Source organism: Desmodus rotundus, chromosome 6 (assembly GCF_022682495.2).
Source record: "Desmodus rotundus isolate HL8 chromosome 6, HLdesRot8A.1, whole genome shotgun sequence".
NCBI lineage: Eukaryota > Metazoa > Chordata > Mammalia > Chiroptera > Phyllostomidae > Desmodus > Desmodus rotundus.
Window position 1 is genome coordinate 111,027,642 of NC_071392.1, and position 21,281 is coordinate 111,048,922.

A 21,281-nucleotide genomic window follows, 5' to 3' on the forward strand; every position below is an offset into this window, starting at 1 on the left:
CCTGGTGCAGCCCCCATGGCCAGTTTTAGTCTTAACGCCTAACTCCAGGTGCCCCAGGGGGGGTTCCCCAGAGATGCCCACCCCTCTCCATATTTTACCCCGTCCTCTCCTTGTTCATTGTCTTAGCTTCGCAGCCCACTTCACATCCCAAAACCATGCCCTGAACCGGTGGCTCTCACACACTCAGATAGGTAAAATGCTGTATGCAGCATAGGCCAGACGTGAAATGCAGCTAGCCACTAGTGGTCTTGGATTGTCGGGGTGCCAGGCACTCTTCATGCATGATCTCATTTAATCCCTTCCATGGCTCTGTGAGGAAGTGAGTGTTATTGTCTCATTTTACAGGTGAGGAAATTTGTAGTAATGGTAGTGGTGGTAGAAGCAGCAATAGTCACCCTGGCAAAATGTTGCCTCCTCCAGGAAGCCCTCCTGAACTCCTCAGGCTATATGTGATCCTCCATTTTTGCTGCTTTATCAATGTCCCCCTCTCTGCTTCCCTCTGGACTTCTAGCTCTTTGAGGGTTGGGGCTTCCTCTGCTTTATTCCTGTTTCCCCTGCACATAGTTGGTGTTCCCAGAAATGTTGTGGTATTGAGCTTCCCAACTCTAACTTTCCTGGGTCTTCTCTGTCCTTGTGCCCGTTGGGCCCCAGGAGGACAGCGCAGATTTGAAGTGCCAGCTGCACTTTGCAAAGGAGGAGTCGGCCCTCATGTGCAAGAAGCTCACCAAGCTGGTCAAGGAGAACGACAGCATGAAGGAGGAGCTGCTCAAGTACCGCTCCCTCTACGGCGATCTGGACAGCGCCCTGTCAGTGGAGGAGCTGGCCGATGCGCCCCACTCGCGGGAGACCGAGCTGAAGGTGCACCTGAAGCTGGTGGAGGAAGAGGCCAACCTGCTGAGCCGCCGCATCGTGGAACTGGAGGTGGAGAACCGAGGCTTGCGGGCTGAGATGGATGACATGAAGGATCACGGTATCAGTGGTGGGGGCCCGGAGGCGCGCCTGGCCTTCTCCACGCTGGGTGGCAGTGAGTGTGGGGAGAGCCTGGCAGAGCTGCGGCGACACTTACAGTTCGTGGAGGAGGAGGCGGAGCTGCTGCGGCGCTCCTCGGCTGAACTCGAGGACCAGAACAAGCTGCTGCTGACCGAGCTGGCCAAGTACCGTTCAGAGCACGAGCTGGACGTGACCTTGTCGGAGGACAGCTGCTCGGTGCTCAGCGAGCCCTCGCAGGAGGAGCTGGCAGCCGCCAAACTGCAGATCGGTGAGCTCAGTGGTAAGGTCAAGAAGCTCCAGTATGAGAATCGTGTGCTCCTGTCCAACCTCCAGCGCTGTGATCTTGCCTCCTGCCAGAGAACGCGGCCAATGCTGGAGACGGACGCCGAGGCAGGGGACTCTGCCCAGTGCGTGCCCGCTGTCCTTGGCGAGGCCCATGGCCCCCATGCCACCCGACTCTGCAGAGCCAGGGAAGCTGAGGCACTGCCTGGTCTCAGGGAGCAGGCTGCCCTGGTCAGCAAGGCCATTGATGTCCTGGTAGCTGATGCTAACGGCTTCTCGGCCGGCCTCCGCATGTATCTGGACAATGAGTGTGCCGATTTCCGGCTGCATGAGGCCCCCGACAACAGCGAGGGCCCCAGGGACACCAAGCTCATCCACGCTATTCTGGTTCGGCTGAGCATGCTCCAGCAGGAGCTCAACGCCTTCACACGGAAGGCAGACGCAGTCCTCGGGAGTTCTGCCAAGGAGCCGCAAGAGCCCTTCTCGTTGCTGACCCCCTTGGGTTCCCAGGGGCCCTGCAAGGAGATTCTTCTGGCCAAAGACCTGAGCTCAGACTTCCAGGTGAGGTGTCCCAGTCACAGGTCCTGTTACGTTTTCTTGATAGAACCTTTTTTACTGAACTATAACATACACATGGAGAGGTACACCGAGCACAGGTATAGAGCTTAGGGTTTTCCCAAGGTGAGCACATCCATGTAATCATTGCCCAGAACAAGAACTAGAACATGACCGACAGCCCCGAAGCCCCTCCTCGTGTCCCCTTCCAGCCACAGTGCCCGCTGCCCAGCATAGCCTCTTGATTCAGTTCTGTCTGTCGTTGTCTTTTCAGTCTTGTCTGTCTTCGAACTTTCTGTAAATTGACTCACGTAGGACACACTTGTGCCTGGCTTCCTTCCCTCACTATTATGTTTGCTGTCGCATGCGGCAGTATATTAATTCCCATTACGGGACGCGATCTCATTGAATAAATATGCCAAAATTCCCTTACTCATCTCCTATTGATAGATACAGGGATTGATTCTGAGGCCATCTTTTTTCCAGGTTGCCCTTTCTTCTTTTCTTGTTTCTCTTGCAATTTTGTGTTTTAAAACGAGTGTTATTAAAACAAAGCTTTCTAACGGTAATGAACTTCCAGCCTTGATGTCTATAAAATACTACTTAGAAAAATTAGAATAACAAATGCATTTGTCCCTCAAAAATGCGTTGTCACCAAAGGAGTCCCTAAGCGTCCGAAGAGCTTCAGGAGCACCTGAGTGAAAGATGAAAGCCTGCTCCTTGCTGTTTCTCACTCCCTGCAGGTCCTGCCTTTAACAGTCTGGAGTAGCTCCGGCCGATACAGTGGCCAACGCAGGGGACTACTTTACTTTAAATTAATAAAAATTACATACAACTGAAAATTCAGTTCTTCAGTAGTCATAGCCACGTTTCAAGTGCTCAGTAGCTGTGTGTGTCAAGTGGTGCAGATCTAGAATGTTTCATCACCATAGCAAACCCCTGTCAATCTTTCTCTGTCCCTGGTCGGGTGCTCAGTTGGTTAGAGCCTTGTCCCTGATACCCCAAGGTGGTGGGTTCAATCCCCAGCCAGGGCACGTACAAAAATCAACCAATGAATGCATCAATAATTGGAACACCAAATCAATGTTTTCCTCTCTCTAAAATCAATCAATACAATAATTAATTAAACCTTTCTCTACACATACTCTACACTATATTTGTTTTTTCACCCAAATTGTCTTTCATTATACCTGTTATCATACAACTTATTTTCCTCGTTATTGGTTCATTTACTATGATGCTGTGTTTATCGTCCATACATTTTTTGTGCTCAGTGCTGGAGGTGCTGTGGTGAGCAAAACAGATATGAGTCCTTCCCCCAACCCCCAAGCCCACCCCTGCCCATATCATCTAGTGGGAAAGAGAGATGTCAATCAAAGAACGCCAATGAATATGAAATTACTACGTGAGATAAGAGCTCTCAAGGAAATATACTTGGTTCTATGAACAAGGATGTTGGTCTGGACGCTGGGTCAGGGGAGGGCTCTTTTTTTGAGCTCTTTTTTTCACAACTACAGAGCGCTGCGGGGCCATACTTTCTTTAATCGGCGCCCCGTTGACCTGGCTTGATCTGGCTTTATTAAGCAAGCAGGCTGCCCCGTGTTAGGTCGCCCCCTTGGTTCTTCTTGAGGTAGGCACGAGCTGGGGCTGCACATAGGGTGGGACGGTCGAGGCAGGCTCAGAGGCTTGTGCACAAGGTGGACATTCACAAAATCAGTGTCTCCCTTACCACTTAACCTACTCATTCATCCTGTCAACCAACATTCATTGAGTGGGTGCTGTGCCCTAACCAGGGCTGGGGCTGGGTCACCGAGGTGAATCCACCTGGGTCCCAGCCCTCAGGTGTGTGCTCAGAGCCCAGAGGCCTGGGGTGGGGCTGATTCTGGCGCCCTTCAAGCCCGTCCCCACGGTTATTTTTGGTCTCTTCTGCCCGTGCCTCTGGTGCAGCCGCCTGACTTCAGGGACCTGCCGGAATGGGAGCCCAGGATTCGAGAGGCCTTCCGCACTGGCGACCTGGACTCCAAGCCCGACCCCAGCCGGAGCTTCAGGCCTTACCGAGCTGAGGACAATGATTCCTACGCCTCTGAGGTGGGCCTCGGCCTGAGCCAGCAGGGGGGCTGGTAGGAGAGTGGCCCGGCTTCCCAAAAGCAGCGGGGTCCATGGGGAGTCTCAGCTGGTGATGATAGGGGGTTTGAGCATTCCACGGGAAACAAGGACGTTTGGGCCATTCTCATGGCCTGATAAAAAGGAAGCTTATAAATTCGATCGAAGAGACTGATTTTTTTTCCTGTACTAAATTCCACTGGGAATTTGGTAATTTATGTCATTAATGGAACCATTCATTTATGTAAAAGAAGGCAGCCGTCTCCACAGTCAAGCTGACTGGGTTCATATCACGGGCCCACTTTATACTGGCCACGCGTCACCTGACCTCTCTGATCCTCAGTGTCTCACCTTCAGAATGAAAGTGGTCCCTCAGTGTTGTTGAAAGGATTAAATGCGCAAAAAGCCCTAGCATAAGCCTGGTCCATGCTGGGGGAGGAGGAGGAGGAGGATGACACATCACTGGGCCTCAGGGGACCTGCCCTTGTGGCTGTGTGGCCTTGGGCGCAGGCACAGTCTTGCTCTGATGTGGCTTCCCCATCTGTAACACGGTTTAGAGTTGGTGGCTGGAGCATTGCTAGGATTCTGTGGTCCTTGAGGGATTCTGGGTAGTTCTGAGCCCCTCCTAAGCTGCGCCTTTCCCTAGCACTTTATAGTGAACCTGAGGCAGGAAATGGCTCTTGTACCCTGGGTAGGACCTACCGAGATTCCTGAACCACAGAGAGCCCTGCGGGTGCCCCAACCTGTGCACCCTTTTCTTTTGAGCATCCTTGGAAAGGCAGGTTTGGGGTCCCAGGAAGGCCAGTCTGCAACTGTGCAGAGTGAGTAGCTCCCTTGAAGTCAAAGGACCAAATTCTCTAAGTGATCTAGTTTCCTAAAAGCCATAGCAAAAGGATGGGGGCGTGAATCATAAAGTTCTCATTTTCTGAGACAAGGAACTAGGCCAGCTCACCTGCAGAGAGAATAATTTCCTGCACGCATTCGATTACTCTTTCATTTAACCACTCTTTACTGAGCAGTTCCGATTTGCCAGGCACTGCGTTGGGTTCCGAGTTCAAGGAGAATACCAGAGATAGCAGATCTCGTGCTGCAAGGATTTTTAATACAAAATGGGTAAATAAGATAAACCTCAGGTCAGTGCCTTCCATGGCCCAACCTCCACACTACAGGCCAGACGGTAAATGTGTATTTTTTTCACAGAGGGACATCTTGCCATTCCTGGTTTTATGTAAGGGTGGAGCTGACATTTCTTTTTTTTTTCTCCTGCTTAACACGACAGCATAAACATTTCCCTCTGTTACTTCTGAATAGCAATACTTTAAAAAAATTTTTAAGTGAAGCGTTACTTATGGACAGAAAAGCACTTACATTGTAAGTGGACAGCGCAGGTGATTTCCACAAACTGAACACTCCTATGTAATCAGCACGATGAATAAACAAACATGACCCTCCCAGGTGTCCCGTGTCCCCTTCTCCTCACCATCCTTGCTTCTAACAGAGTGGATTGTTTTGCCTGTTTAGCTACAAATACCTATAACACAATTTCCCTCAAAAAATGTAGAGTTTTATTGTCTTTTTCTTAAGATTTTATTACATAGTTGTTTTACAGCACATAGCTACCAAAAAGTCTCTAAGCTCCATTACATAAAAGTATAAAGAAGAACGTTAAGATCACAAGATTATCACAGAGTTAACCACTGTTAACATTTACTGTGTGAGCCATGGCCTTCCTGGTTTTCTATTGAGATGTATATCTTTTTGAACTCTTTACTGTAGAAGTGTAACATAATATAATATACATATGATAACATACATGTAATAAAGGATGCCGTCCTTAAGGGTATAGTTAATAGGTTTTTACTTATAGACCCAGGAAACACACATATTGGTCCTCCTCATTATTATGTAAGTTGTTTGTCTATTTTTGCAACTATAAACAATGAGACAATGAACATTTTTGCAAATCAAACTCAGTTTCCACAGTATATTATGAAGGTAAAACCATAATAGCTAGGTTTGACGTGCACTGTTTTGTTTAACCATCAGGGCAGCCCGCAGAGGTAGGGTCAGCCGTTGCGCCTGACTGGTCTGTGAAGGCCAGCCTGGGGCCGACTGACAGCTGTCGCTCCCCTCCTGCTCTGCCCTCTGACCACAGTGTCTAACCTCCTTGCCCTCTCCCTCCTCGTTCTCTTTGCCCCTCCTCCCCCCACCAGATCAAGGAGCTGCAGCTGGTGCTGGCTGAGGCCCACGACAGCCTCCGGGGCCTGCAAGAGCAGCTCTCCCAGGAGCGGCAGCTACGGAAGGAGGAGGCCGACAGCTTCAACCAGAAAATGGTCCAGGTGCGTGCTGCTCAGTGCCCTCTCAGCACTTATTCCGGCCTCCCTTCTCCGAACTGAAGGCAGAAACCTCAGAGGTCCACAAGGTTTCAGAAGGCAAGAATGTAGGGGAAACCCGAGTCTTGCTGCCTCATGCTGCACTCATGGTTGCGGGTGTCAGTGAGTCCATTAGCCGTGCTGGGCTGGAAGCCCAGGCTTGTCATTGACTTCCTGAGTGACCTCAGGCCAATGCTGTCTCCTCTCTGGACCTGCATTTCCCATCCTTGAAGTACTAGCCCCATCAGAGCTGAAAACCTGTAGCCGAAAGGCCATAGGCCTGTCTGGTAATCCAGATGATAATCCTGCCAATAGAAGGCATTTATTAAGCCCTTACTGTATGTCAGGCCTGTGCAGAGTACTTTGCACACATTATGTCCTTTCACCCTCGTGTCTTCCCCTATGCAGTGTCCCCATTTCCCAGACGGGAAACTGGTTCCCAGGGAGCTGAAGTGCTTTGCCCAGGGTTTCACATCCAGGCAAGGTGGGGCTGGCATTCTAATGCAGGTCTCTGGCTCCCTCTTGGCCATGACACAGCGTTGCTTTCTCTAGGATATTACATGAGCTCAGCCTTGCTCATTCCCAGGATGCCCTTTGCTCTCCGCATGGGTCGCCCCTTCCTGCCTTCATTGCTCACCCTCCCAGGTTCCTCACTGAATGTGAGTTCATGTGAAACATTGGCATCCAGCACGTGCTTATTATATTATGTCATGGCTTTTATAATCAGGCAGAGCTGGGTTCAAATCCCCTCTGTTTTCACTGATTCAGTAACTGATTGCCACTGCTTGTATGAGTTCCTCTTCCCTGGAGTAGCACAGGGAGTGTTTATCTCAACAGCATGAGCTGCTAGTGGTGGAATCCCTGGCAGGGATCTCCAACAAGCACCACCCAGATTTTCTTCCCTGCCCTTGTCAGAAGCCTGGAATGGGGTAGGGTGGTGCCCAGGAAGACAGCTGGCTTGCTCACATTCTTGTCCCCTTTGAAGCTGAAGGAGGACCAGCAGAGGGCGCTCCTGAGGCGTGAGTTCGAGCTGCAGAGCCTGAGTCTCCAGCGCAGGCTGGAGCAGAAATTCTGGAGCCAGGAGAAGAACATGCTGGTGCAGGAGTCCCAGCAGTTCAAGCACAACTTCCTGCTACTCTTCATGAAGCTCAGGTGGTTCCTCAAGTGCTGGCGGCAGGGCAAGGTTTTGCCCAACGAGGGGGATGACTTCCTTGAGGTATGTTTTCCCTGGGACTGGGACTGGGAGGGAGGTGGTGTGGGGGAGGTAGGACCAGAGGGACAACCAGCTGGCATCGGCACAGCCCTGAGGCTCATATACAAGCCAGCAGCTCGGAGGCTTCATTCAGCAGCTGTTAGTGAGAACCAGCTCTTTCCTGGGCACTGAGGCAGGCGCTGGGGATTCGGTGGTGAAGAAGACAGACTTAGTCCCGGCCTCAGCAGAAGAAAGTCTCTTTGCAGGCTGGCAGGTCTCTAATACCTGTTCATTTCCCTTTTTAACAAACCTCGAGACTTCAGCAGACAACAACAATCTAGTTCTGTCGTAATTGCGTCATATGCAAACATAGCCTATGTTTTTACTCCTTTAAAGTACAACTTACAAACGAGTGGAGTGCACACGTCTTCGGGGTACAGCTGATGACGTTTTACAGCGTTCACCTGTACGGCCCAGATCACAGCAGAGCACACCTCCTTGTCCCAGAGGCTCCCTGGCGCCCCAGTCAATGTGCCCTCCCCAGCAGTCAGCATTATTCCGGTTTCTTATACCATCGATTGATTTCCCCTATTATGGAAGCCTGTATAAGTGCAAGTGGTCTTTTGTGTCTGCCTTCTTTTGCTCAATATGATTTTTTGAGATTCATCCGTATTTGGCATATAGAAGTAGTTCATTCTTCTTTATTGTTTATTTTTGACTTATGAACATACCTCTTTTATTTTTTTAAGTATATTTTATTGATTATGCTATTACAGTTGTCCCAGTTTTTTTCTCCCCTTTCGCCCCCTCCTCCCTGCACCCCCCACCCCCCAGCATTGCCCCCCTTAGTTCATGTCCGTGGGTTGTACATGTAAGTTCTTTGGCTTCTCCATTTCCTATTCTATTCTTAACCTCCCCCCGTCTATTTTGTGCCTACCTATTATGCTTCTTATTCCCTGTACCTTTTCCCCCATTCTCCCCCTTTCCCCTCCTAGCTGATAATCCTCCGTGTGATCTCCGTTTCTGTGATTCTGTTCCTGGTCTAGTTGTTTGCTTAGTTTTTGTTTTTTTAGGTTCAGTTGTTGATGGTTGTGAGTTTGTTGATACCTGTCTTATTTTTAATGTTATCTTTGATATATAGCAGTGGGTATTGGCTTTCCATCTTTAGTAATAATAATTTCCTTTTATATATATATTTAACTAGAAAGAGTAGGTTGACTTCAAAACATTAATGATACTACAGGTAGTATTTGGATGTGGCAGGAAACCTGAGGAGTGGAACTTTGGGAGTGTGTGAAGCTTGGGAGGACTCCCGTGGCCCATTGTCCCTCAGCCTGTGCAGGACCCTTTGTTGCTCAAAGCCCCTGCCTCCCATGATCATTACCTGGGCCTTGGCCATCCCTAAATGGACCACACTGACACTGCTAAGAGAAGGGCATGTAAGGACATCATACCTCAGTCACAGTCTGCTGAGCTGGCACTGCTCACCCTGGCTTTTTGGGTACAGGTACTTCTGGTCTAGCCTAAACTTGGCCCTCCTTTCACTTAAGCTACTCTTTCCTGAGCTAGTGGGGCCCAGTGACACTCCCCAAGTCCCCATGTACCCCTGTCAGGGGACCCCCAGAGTAGCCCCAATGCCCCAGGAGCAGAGGATGATGATTAGAACTGAATCTTTGGCAAGAGTCCCCTTCCCTCACCTCCAGTGGGACTCATAGTCCTCCCAGGCACTGGCCTCCTCCCCAGGGCCTCTTGGGAGGGTCACTGATCATCCCTAAATGAACCTCACCCTGGAGTATCTGACACAGAGGTCCCCCTATGAGAAGCAGCCTGAAGGTCTATCTACCATGGCTGGCCCTCGAGCATCACCCTCTATGACACCCCGGGCCTCCTCTTTGGAGCCACTGTCTGCTGTCTGCTTCCCCTTCCGTGGCATCTGAGAATTAGGACCATCCATCCTGTTTGGAAGTTCGACTTGGGCCTTTGGATGAAGCCTAATGTTGTTGTTTTTTTAAAATGAATTTTTAATTTCTAAGTTGTGGTAAATACACGTGACAGATTTTTACCCGTTATATATACACGCCATATACATAGTTCAGCGGCATGAAGTGTAGTCGCTCTGTTGTGCAGCCATCGCCGCCCTCCGCCTCCAAGTCTCTCCATCCTGCAGAACTGAAACTGTGGACCCACGAAACACTAAATCGCCGTTCCCCGTCCCCCTAGCCCCTGACAGCCACCCCTCTGCTTTCTGTCCCTATGAATTTGACTGCTCTAGTACCTCATATGAGTGGCATCATACAGTATTTGTCCTTTTGTGTGGCTGATTGCCCTTAGCCTAGTGTTTTCAAGGGTCATCCGTGTTGTAGCATATCGAAGACTTTTTTTCCTTTTTAAGGGTACTGTCCCATGGTGTCGATAAACCACATTTTTTTTCAGCTTATTGAGATGTAATTGCCCCATGGGAATTGTACGTGTTTAAGATGTACAACTTAATGTGTTTTTAATTTTTTTTTACTGATTTTAGAGAGAGAGAAAGAGAGTGCTATCAGTCTGTTGTTCCACTTATCTATGCATTCATTGGTTGCATCTTGTATGTGCCCTGACCGGGGTTTGAACCTGCAACCTTGGCATATTGGGATTACACTCTAAGCAACTGAGCTACCCAGCCAGGGCTACAACTTGATGTTTTGATATACGTTTACATTGTGAAATGATCACTTCAATCAAGTCAACATTCATTACCTCACATTTCCTTCCTTCCTTCCCTCCTTCCCTCTTTCTCTTCCTTCCCTCCCTCCCTCCCTCCCTCCCTCCTTCCTTCCTTCCTTCCTTCCTTCCTTCCTTCCTTCCTTCCTTCCTTCCTTCCTTCCTGTGAGAACACCCAAGATCTACCCTCTCAGCAAAGTTCAGGTGCACAGTACAGAATCATCAGCTGGAGTCGCCATGTTGTACGTTAGGTCTCCAGAATTGTGCATCCCGCGCAACTGAAACTTTGTGCCCTTCGAGGGGCATCTCCCACTTCCCTCCCCTGCCCTTGCCAACCACTGTCCTGCTGCTTGTGTGCGTTCGGCTTTTCTCGATTCCACATTTGAGTGAGGTCTCACAGCACTTGTCTTTCTGTGTCTGGCTTGTTTCACTTAACATGACGTCCACCGGGTCCATTCATGTCGTCAAAAACGGCAGGATTTCCTTCTTTTCTTACGGCTGAGTGATGCTCCGTCATGTGTGTACCGCATTTTCTTTACCCACTTGCTCATCGATAGACACTTAAGTCGTTTCCGTATCTCGGCTCCTGTGAGTAATGCTGCAGGGAACACAAGGGGGTACAGGTGTCTCTTTGATCCAGATTTCATTTCCTTTGGATAAATTCCCAGAAGTGGGTTGCTGGACCACATGTTCTGTTTTTGCATTTTTGGGAAACCACTATACTGTCACCCATAGCTAGAGCTCAGTTTTGGTTGCTGGAGAAAATGCTCGTTCACATCCTCCACAGTGAATTGCCTGCAGGCCACAGAGCATCTATTTTAAGTCAGTTTTTCTCAGACAAACTCTTCATATTTGGTGAAAATCTTCTTAGCCATTTGCATCTATTGGAGTGACAGAGAAACAGAAACTTTCTTTAGGAAAAAAAAAGTATAGCATAAAAAATTAAATACATATGCCTATAATTAATAGAAATACAGATATTCACGGATATACAATAAAACATAAACATAACCACATACATGTTTAAATAGATACATGCATGTATATAATATGAGATAAAGCATATGTGTGTGAAAATACATAAAAACAAATACATAATAAGATACATATAGATAACTATAGATAATGAAGTTGCTATGATACAGTCATATTCTAAGGAATGTACATAACCACACAAACAGAATTAGAGCTACCCATGTGAACAATACCACTCACGTATTGCGTGTTTACTATGGTAAATGCTGTAAGCAGATTATTGCATTTTACTTTTACAAATACCCTGTGATATGGAGACAATTCTTATCCCCATTCTACTGCAGATAAAGACCTTTGATTTCTTGTCCTTAATTCTGAAATCCAAAAGCCTTGAGAACTATGGTTCTTTGTGTCTGACTCATTTGGAAAAAATGGGCCTGACATTCATTTGGCAGCAAAACCTTCATTTATTCCGTTTCACGTTAATGTCCGTGTCTGTGGGGGGAATAGTGGTGTCCTCGAGCACGGGGCGTCACACCAGACTCTGCCAGGGTTGTTACACAGTATGCACTGTAGGTACCATATTATTTTCCTAAATCCCAACGAATTCTGAATTCCAGACACACCTGGCCCTAAGCATTTCAGAGAAAGAATTGTGCACCTGTGTACATGCAGTCAGAAGACTATATATTTAAGTACTCGTGACGGGGGCCAGGATCGGGGTGTTTATTTGTGTAGGCCCTACTCCCCTACATACTGTCCAGCCTCAGCGCCTGCCTCACCCTGGAAACCCTTATTCATTTAGTTTCTAGGACACACTCTTGGTTTTCCGTCCACCACCCTGGTTGCTCCCCCTCAATCTCCTTGGCTGGGCCCTCTGGTTCTCCCTGACCTGACCTCCAAAGTCAGAGTCCCCTGGGCTCAGCCTTCAGCCTGCATTTCTCCCCCACCTACACTTGCTCGCTTGGGGAGCTCACCCAGGCTTATGGCTCGGTGGCCTTTCTTGCACATTATGAATCTGTTCAGAATCTGACCCAGCTGCACTGCCTCCCCCTCCCCCTCCAATCTGAGCCATCGTCACGTCTTGTCTGGGTTGTCTCATTGGCCTCCTACCTGGTCTCTCTGCTCTGCCCCTGCACCCTTCCGTCAAGCATCTCGTATTCACATGGGTGCAGGGAGGTACCAGGTGGCAGGTACTCCGTGTGGACGGTGCCCCTTGGAGCTGTGTGATCGGGGCTTCGCTGCTGCCCTGTGTCTCAGCACAGCACCTGGGGGGGTCTTGTGAGGCTAAAAGTCAAGCCGGTGTCACTCCGTGGCCCCCAGTCCTCCCCAGCCCCCATTTCACCCAAAGTAGAAGCCAAAAACCCTACAGCAGCCTGGTCGCCCGGCCTTGCTCCCCATACTTCTCTCACTTCCTCAGGCAGACGTGTTCCGCCCTCAGGCCCTTTGCACTGGGTTTGTCCTCTTCCTGGAATTCTCCACCTGCACTTCCGCTCACGGCTCAGTCTCTTACTGCCTTCAGGACTTCGCCCCAGTATCACCTTGGCCCCAGGGCCTTCCGTGACCGCCCACGCACAGCACATTCGGGCTCCTCTTTCTGCTCCCCCTGTCTCCATAGCTCCTGTTGTTATGTGCCATTTTGTATATTTAATGACATTTCACACATTGCACCTATTCGTTTGTTTTCTTGTTCCTGGAATAGAAGCAAAGGGGGCCAGGGCTCTTTGCCTGCCTTGCTCCGTGGTATGTCCCCGGTTCTGAACACAAGGGCTGGCACGCAGGAGGTGTTCAGTCACTGTTAGTTGAATGAATGATGAATGTGCAGCCCAGTGAGAAGGGGGCTTCCTTCTGCCCCATTCCTGTCCTGAACTAGTGCCCTGGTCTCCTTGGCTAGCCTGGACTCTTGCCCAGCTTCCATCGGCAACAAACCCTGCCTCCCAGGAAATCTCCCTTCAGTCTGCCTAAGCCTTCGGTTCCCTTTTCTGTAATCCTGGGGCTTCCTGTGGCTCTTATTCCGGCCTCAGTGCCTACTTTGACCTGGCCTGACAAGATGTCCCGTCTGAGGAGGTCTCAGAGATGCCTCACGGTGTTTGGGGCAGAGAAACGGTGGGAGGCCAGAAGTGCCTGCCTCTCCAGCTGTGCACCTCAGCCTGGATGCTGTCCCAGAGGTCAAAGTTAAAATCTGGGAAGTCAGGGTCAAGCTGGGTGCCTTTGGACCACCCTGCCCCATAAGCCCTGCTCCTTCTTCCAGTCTGGCTGTTCGGTCCACTTTCTGTCTGGGCTGCCAGCCTGAATCTCCTCCTCCTGAGGGTCAGGCCCCTGGACCTGATGCCCTCCCACCCTGTTGAATGAGGGGTTTTTTTGTTTTTGTTTTTTTAATAGGTAAATAGCATGAAGGAGCTGTACCTGCTAATGGAGGAAGAGGAATTAAATGCCCAGCATTCTGATAACAAGACCTGCATGGGGGACAGCTGGACCCAAAACACGGTTTGTTCTCAGCCTGTCCCCAGTCCTAGCCCGCCCATTTGTTTCTTCGTCTGATTAATGATCACTTCGAAGCTAATGGACTGTGGGGTCACAGGCAAGAGACCAGTTAATTCTGTTTGGAGTGTAGTGGACATTGTCACAGAGGAGCGGTCATAGGTGATTGGTTTTGAAGGATGAACAGGAGTCTGCCTGATTGAGAATGGGGAAAAGGCCATTCTGGACCAAGAGAACTATGTGTGCAGAGATGGGGCAAGGTATTCTGGGATTCGCTGCATCATGGAATGCACAGAGTGGAGATCAGGACATCAAGTTGAGGTCATATGAAGATGGACCTTGTGGTCTGGGGTCAGCAACCCTCAAAGCAAGCCATGGAGTAGAGAGAGGAGTGAGGTCAGGCTCGCAGGGGTTCAGCCAGTGAGCTTGCGTGCAGGTGGGAAACAGGCCACCGGCCAAGGAGAGGGGATTGGAACCGAGTCAGGCGGTTGGGGAGGCTCCATGGTCCAGACTCCTGTTGTGGCCCTTGGGGGTCAGAGAGGCAGGTCCTGGTCAAGGACAAGGACCCCAGGGCCTAGACACTGCAGGATGTCAGAGCAGCCAGGGCCCCGCTCAGATTTAGACTGAGTTGTTAATGCTGTGGCTGCAGGGTTCTTGTTTACCTGTGTCTGGGATATGTGTCGGCGGAGGAGGTGGCCAGGGCTGAGATGACTCAGCTCAGAAATGTCAGGGCTGAAATGTCATGGGTGAGATGACCCAGAGAGGGCGTGGAGCTTGCCCAAGGCCCGGTAGAATCCGGTGCGGAGTCTGGGTGAGCGTTCCCAGGCTGGGCTCCCCTTGCAGCCCCTCCAAGCGCCCCTAACCCAGGCCTCGCCCTTGTCTGCAGCCCAATGAGTACGTTAAGACACTAGCCGACATGAAGGTGACGCTCAAAGAACTGTGCTGGCTGCTCCGGGATGAACACCGTGGTCTGACTGAGCTTCAGCAGCAGTTTGCCAAGGCCAAGGCTACCTGGGAGATGGAGCGGGCAGAGCTCAAAAGCCATACCACCCAGGTGAGTCTTCCACTGGTCAGAGACATCCGCCCCCTTGCTCCTCTCTCAGCGCAGCCCTCAGTTGTCAGCCTGGGAGCAGACTGAGAAACCCATGCTCCCAGGAGCATGGGAACCCCGTCATCTCACCTTGTGGCCCAAAGAAGGTGAGAGACTCGTCTAAAGTTACACAGCAAGGGCCTCGGAAACAGTGGGGACCAGGAGTCCCTGAGCTAGGGAAGGGGGTGAGGGATTGACAAAAGGGCCTGGGGGCATTAGGGCCACCCCTATGCTACCAGGGGCTCACAGGTGAGGCCAGAATGCTTAAGTGCCTGTCTGTTCCTGGTGCCTCAAACGGAGGGACTCCCCTCCCCACAACTGACATGACCACAGGAGCCTTGCCCAGGCACTCTGGAGTTTGGTCTCTGCTGAGTACCTGGCGGCAAGTTGCTGCCCATCTCTGGTCTTCGCCGTGAGAGGGTGGGCTTCCTGCCATTCAGAGAGAGTGCTCTGACCACCCCCACCCCACGCCACAGCTCCGCATGCTACCTTCCGAGCATCGTGGCTCCTGGGAGGTGGGTACACTCGTTGTCTCTGCTGGGCAAGTGACAAAACAGGCACAGAGGAGTTAAGTTGCTTTCCCAAGGTCACCCAGCCAGTCAGGGGCAGACCTGACCATCACTCTCCAAGCCTCTGCCCCTTCTCCCCAGGGCTCACAGATTTCTGGCTTCCTGGTGCCCCCAGACTCGCCTCCAGACCCCCCGCAGATCTCACAGCTCCTGCCCCCCTGCACATTCCACGGTGCCCACTGCTGCGGCTGCCCCCCGAACCCAGCCATTCCACGTGCTCCTCCCCACGGGACCCTGACTGGCCCAGGAGGGTTAGGATCCCGGGCCACAGCATGGGGGTGTGGGGTGCGTGAATTCTTGAGGTTGCCTGTTTACCTCCTGCCACCCCAGGGCAGGGGCTGAGAAAGCCATCATGCTGGAGTGATTCCTGCACACGGTCATTACATAAGCGTCTGCATGCCCCCCCAGCTGTAAACCCACGTTGCTGGTAAGAGTGAAGCATCACGAGAAGCTGTAATTGGCAACCTCTGCCATTTTGTAGCTGTGTGACCTGGGACTAATAATTTACCTCTTTGAACCTCTTTCTTATGTTTAAAATATCAAAAATAGTAGTTATTTTTGCTGAGTTTGCATGAGGATACTGAGATAATGCCTGAAAAGCCTTTAGCACTGAGCTTGGTGTGTAGGAAGAGTTCCACAAGCCTTGATTGGGAGAAGGGGTTAGTTCCGAGTGAGGAGTCCTCCTGCCCACTGCTGGTGTCCCAGAAAGAGGGAAGGAGGGTGAGAGAGCAAAGAGGAGGGGCCTCCTGGTGCCAGCGCCCAGTTTGCTCTTCCTTCCACAGATTGAGCTGAAGGCTGGGAAGGGCGCTGGGGAGCGGGCAGGGCCCGACTGGAAGGCCGCCCTGCAGAGGGAGCGGGAGGAGCAGCAGCACCTCCTGGCTGAGTCCTACAGAGCTGTCATGGAGCTCACCCGGCAGCTGCAGATCAGCGAGCGCAACTGGAGTCAGGAAAAGCTGCAGCTGGTGGAGCGGCTTCAGGGTGAGAAGCAGCAGGTGGAGCAGCAGGTAAAGGAACTGCAGAACCGCCTGAGCCAGGTGAGTCCTGTCCCAGCCCAAGCTGGCTCAAGCTCCAGGGGACAGTCACTGTAGGAAAAGGCCTGGGGTAGGATCTTCAGGTATAGCTGGATCCAGGTGCTCAGAGAATGAAGCAGGAACTAGGTCTTTCTCTCTGCTAGCTTCTCAGTCTTGCTTTCCTCTGTGTTTTTTCTTAAACAAGCTGTCCTCAAATATGGCCTCTGTTAGTTTTGCGCTCCTACCTCACCACTTAGCAATTGTAGTGGAAAGAGTTTTTCCTTTTCCACAAGGCTCTGATTGGCCAGGTGTGAATCATGTGCCAAAACCCAGGAACCCAGAGGGAGGAACTGAGGGTGGGCCCCACGGGAATATTGGAGTCCTTGGACCAAAGGAGGGAGAGAGGAAAAGCAAGCCGAGACCATCACACCCCCCACCGTTCACATCACGAGTCCAGCTTCACGCGCTGCTGTGCTCCCTTCTTTATTTTTCCTTTGTTTTACTTTCTATTTTAATCACATAAATCAGAACTTCACTTTTATAGAAGACCCAAATATTGCAAAAGCCTACTGTGACCCACTCCCTCCCTTTCTTGCTAAATTTGTGTTCCCGGAGATGTTTTCTATCACTAATGGGATCATAACGTACATATCGTTTGCACTTTGCCTTTCATAGAGGGCTGTTGGCACCAAGGTGTGGAGGCGGGTGTCACTCAGTTTATCCGCTCTCCAGTGGTCCTAGTACAGTCGCCCCACCCTGATGTGATTCGGCTGCCACTTGTCTGACCTCACTGTTCTAGGAATTACAGCATGAGTTAATGTAGTAGTGGCAACTGTATAGTCATTTATGGAGTGCTAAGTGTAACGTCATCTAGAAGGATGCCTGTGAGTGGTTGCTTTTGTGATCATTTCTCACCTTGTTGGTGGCTCAGAGCTGCTGCCTGCTGGGAAGGGGGCTTCTCGTCCATGACCTGGGTTCTCCGGGGTGTAGAGCAGAGCCTGGGGAGGGGCCCAGCACAGAGCGGGGTCCTCCTGCTCACCAGCTGGGCCCAGCACTGACCACCCTTTTTACCCCCCTCGCCCAGCTGCAGAAGGCTGCTGACCCCTGGGTCCTGAAGCACTCGGACTTGGAGAAGCAGGACAACAGCTGGAAAGAGGTGAGTAGGGCAGCAGTCCGCCCATGTCCTTTTGACTCCTGGCTGCACTGGAGAAAGCCCCTCAGTTGTGGAGGATGCTCACCCTGTCCCACAGGTCACATCCTCGTATCTTGGGCTCTTCGACCCTGGGGTCTCTGCGCCACGTTCCCAGCCTGTGGTGGTTCCCAGCCTGTGGTGCGGCACCTGTGAAGGACCCTCTGCTGGCTCCCCGCTCCCACGCCTGGGGGAAAGGCTGGGTGTCTGTGTTCTTGGCCAGGCTCCTTGCCCTCTTTTGGTTTCATATGTGCCTCTCTGAAAACAGGGCCTCTAAGTAGCCACGTGGTCTTGGGCAAGTCACTGTCTCTCTCTGGGCCCCAGTTGCCTCATTGGTAAAATGAGAATCACATTCTTGGCCTTGGCCCAGCCCTGTTTGTGGAGATCAGTTAGGTCACATGGGTGGCGTTCGCTCCTAAGCCTCAGGTGTACTGTCCGTATAGCAACATGTTGAGTAACCAGTGAACAGACAGGCCCTTCGCTTCATCCCACGCAGTCCTCGCGACAGCCTGATGGAGTGGTGTGTTGGTCAGGAGGCCTGGCTGCCGCAAACACTGATTCTGGGGAACTGAGGCAGGGGCGGGTTTTATTAGGGGTTGGTGACGCAGGTTCAGAAAAGTGGTGAAGGTCCCCCCGGGGGACCTGCTCTGGCACCACGGTGAGACAAGCCCAGAGCAGGAATCTTCAGGTCACTGCTGTCACTGCCAGCTGACCAGTGATCCAAGGTGTGGCCACCACATTTCAGATTAAGTTCTAAACAGACCCTGTTTCCATGGGCTTCTCTCTTGGAGCTCCCATTGGCCACGTCCGGATCACACGCCTATGGGGAAAGTAGGTGCACTGTGGCCAGAAACTGACCAATCAGTATTCTAGATCAATGCTGACATCAATTCTGCTCTATAAGAGGAGACTCAGGTGTAAGATCTGGGGTCAGCTCCCACAATGACCTCCTGCCACCTTCCCTCCAGGCGTTGGTGGCCAGAACTGACCCTTCTTGTCTCTCTCCCTTGACAGACCCGCAGTGAAAAGATCCTCGACAAGGAGGCCGTTTCTGAAGCCGAGCTTGGGGGAACTGGCTTAAAGAGGTGCTGGCACCCCCTCCACCCACTGCCCCCTGCAGCCTTGCCCCCTGCAGCCTTGCCCCCTGCTCCCCCCCCCCGCCCGCCCGCCCCCCCCCCCCCCCCCCCCACCGATGCCTGCGCTTCCCCTTTGCCTCTCTGCTCTCCCGAGCCCCATGTGCCCACCGTTGCACCTCAGCTGAGCTGGGAGAATGCTGGTAGATGGTTTCTATGGAACCCAGGCCACTTAGGAGCTGGGAAGCTTGGGGTGATAATGCCTACCTGCGATTTTTTGTTTGTTTGATTCTGGGCGTGGAAAACTGGGGCCCTTGCCTATCCTAGCTACGAACGAAACTACGTAGATCCTCTTGAGATTCTTCTAGTATCCGTAGTTGGGAGAGTCAAGCTGGACTCCGATTCCTGGGGTTATTCAGCAGCTTCCTGCGGGCCAGGGAGACCCCCAGGGCTCTCAGGTTCATGTCTCCACCCACAGGAAACCCGTGAAAGCAGTGAGGGCAACAGAACACCCCAGGGGTCATGGGAGCAGCCCGCAGCTGGGGGTGTGGGCTGTGGAGCTAGTACGGGGTTTCAGTCCCACCTGTGCCATTTCTAGCTCTGTGACCTTGGGTGATCGTCCTGCCTCTGTTGGGTAGGGATGACAGATGCTGCCTCCTGGAGTTACTGGGAGACTGAATGTGAGACGCACTTATGTGTGCTCGGTGTTGTTAGTCGTCAGGCATCACCTGTGCCAGGTCTGTGGTGGAGATTTAGTGAAGTCTTAGTTTAGGTCCCCCCCAAAGCAAAGACAAGGAACGGAGACCTTGTCTTAAGGGTCCTGAGACAGGGGTTTGAGTGGAAGTGATGTATTTGGGAGTGGATTCCAGGAAACACCTAGAAGTGAGACAGGGTAGGAAAGGCAGGCAGTAAAGGGGTGTTACCATTCCATGGGCCACCTGAGCTCAGTGTCTCTGAGGGGCTTGGAGAGCCAGGGCAGAGCGAGCAACTCAGAGTGCTCCCACCCAAGGATTAAGGAGCCATCAAACCTTACCCATTGTTTGGGCAGGGCTGCGTCTAGGACATGAACTCTGACGTTTCCAGCTTCCTCTGTGTGGAGGCCAAGTTTGCTCCTGCCATCAGAAAAACCAAGCCTCAGATGCTCCGAGCATGAAGTGTTGGGTTTGGGGGTGTGAGTGCATAGGGGAGGTGGGGCAGGGTGCTGACAGAGATTTCCACAAGAGGCGAACGGGACAGTCGTGGTCCCGGCCCTGGTGCAGCACAACAACCAGGGAGGGAGACCAGAGGGCCTGCGTGGGGTGTGTGGTCTTCCACTAACACTGCTCCTCCTCCTCTGCTCTTCCCAGAACCAAATCTGTTTCCTCCATGTCTGAGTTTGAAAGTTTGCTGGACTGTTCCCCCTACCTTGCCAGCGAAGCCACCCGGAGCAAGAAGCTGCCCAACAACCCTGCCTTTGCCTTTGTGGGCACCCAGCCGGTGGACCCAGAGAAGGATGCCCAGGCACAACCACAGGACTGCAGCCACCTGGGTGCCCTGGCCTGCCAGGACCCGGCAGGGAGGCAGATGCAGCGCAGCTACACAGCTCCCGACAAGACAGGCATCCGTGTCTACTACAGCCCCCCAGTGGCCCGGCGCCTGGGTGTCCCCGTGGTCCACGATAGGGAGGGCAAGATCATCATCGAGCCTGGCTTCCTCTTCACCACAGCCAAGCCCAAGGAGTCTGCCGAGGCCAACGGGCTGGCCGAGAGTTCCTATGGTCGGTGGCTGTGCAACTTCTCACGGCAGCGCCTGGACGGAGGCTCGGTGGGCAGCCCCTCAGCAGCCGGACCCGGCTTCCCAGCAGCCCTGCACAACTTGGAGATGTCGGGCAACATGAGCGACGACATGAAGGAGATCACCAACTGTGTGCGCCAGGCCATGCGCTCGGGTTCGCTGGAGAGAAAAGTGAAGAGCACGTCCAGCCAGACGGTGGGCCTGGCCAGTGTGGGCACGCAGACCACCCGCATGGTCAGCGTGGGCCTGCAGACCGACCCGCCCCGCAGCAGCCTCCACAGCAAGAGCTGGTCACCCCGCAGCTCCTCCCTGGTGTCCGTGCGCAGCAAGCAGATCTCTTCCTCCCTGGACAAGGTGCACTCGCGCATCGAGCGGCCGTGCTGCTCACCCAAGTATGGCTCCCCGAAGCTCCAGAGGCGCTCCGTGTCCAAGCTGGATGGCGCCAAGGACCGCAGCCTGTGGAACCTGCACCAGGGCAAGCAGAATGGCTCGGCTTGGGCCCGCTCCACCACCACGCGGGACAGCCCCGTGTTGAGGAACATCAATGACGGGCTGTCCAGCCTCTTCAGTGTGGTGGAGCACTCGGGGAGCACGGAGTCGGTCTGGAAACTGGGCGTGTCCGAGGCCCGGGCCAAGCCCGAGCCCCCCAGGTACGGCATCGTGCAGGAGTTCTTCCGCAATGTGTGCGGCCGGGCCCCCAGCCCCACCTCGGCAGCCGGGGAGGAGGGCGCCAAGAAGCCGGAGCCCCTGTCCCCAGCCAGCTACCATCAGTCGGAGGGCATGGCCAGGATCCTGAACAAGAAGGCAGCCAAGTCAGGCAGCGGCGAGGAGGCCAGGCTCTCCATGCCGCTCGGGAAAGATGGAGTCCTCCGGGACGCCGACGGAACCCCAGTCCTTCCCGGTGAGGTAGGTGGGTGTGGCTGC

The 21,281-nt window shown here is 52.5% G+C and overlaps 1 protein-coding gene across 2 annotated transcripts in view; it reads left to right on the forward strand.

Annotated features, from left to right (window-relative positions):
• Positions 1–21,281, forward strand: part of MTCL2 (microtubule crosslinking factor 2) — a 68,410-nt gene that overhangs the window by 36,355 nt on the left and 10,774 nt on the right. Inside the window, exons 5-14 of one of the 2 annotated variants that reach the window (XM_024559611.4) lie at positions 652–1,833; positions 3,775–3,915; positions 6,144–6,269; positions 7,288–7,518; positions 13,555–13,659; positions 14,540–14,707; positions 16,095–16,346; positions 17,407–17,478; positions 18,526–18,596; positions 19,931–21,263. In XM_024559611.4, the coding sequence (XP_024415379.3) occupies positions 652–1,833; positions 3,775–3,915; positions 6,144–6,269; positions 7,288–7,518; positions 13,555–13,659; positions 14,540–14,707; positions 16,095–16,346; positions 17,407–17,478; positions 18,526–18,596; positions 19,931–21,263 (3,681 nt within the window). The remainder of the gene's footprint in view (positions 1–651; positions 1,834–3,774; positions 3,916–6,143; positions 6,270–7,287; positions 7,519–13,554; positions 13,660–14,539; positions 14,708–16,094; positions 16,347–17,406; positions 17,479–18,525; positions 18,597–19,930; positions 21,264–21,281) is intronic. The other variant, XM_045194616.3, reaches the window with a different exon arrangement.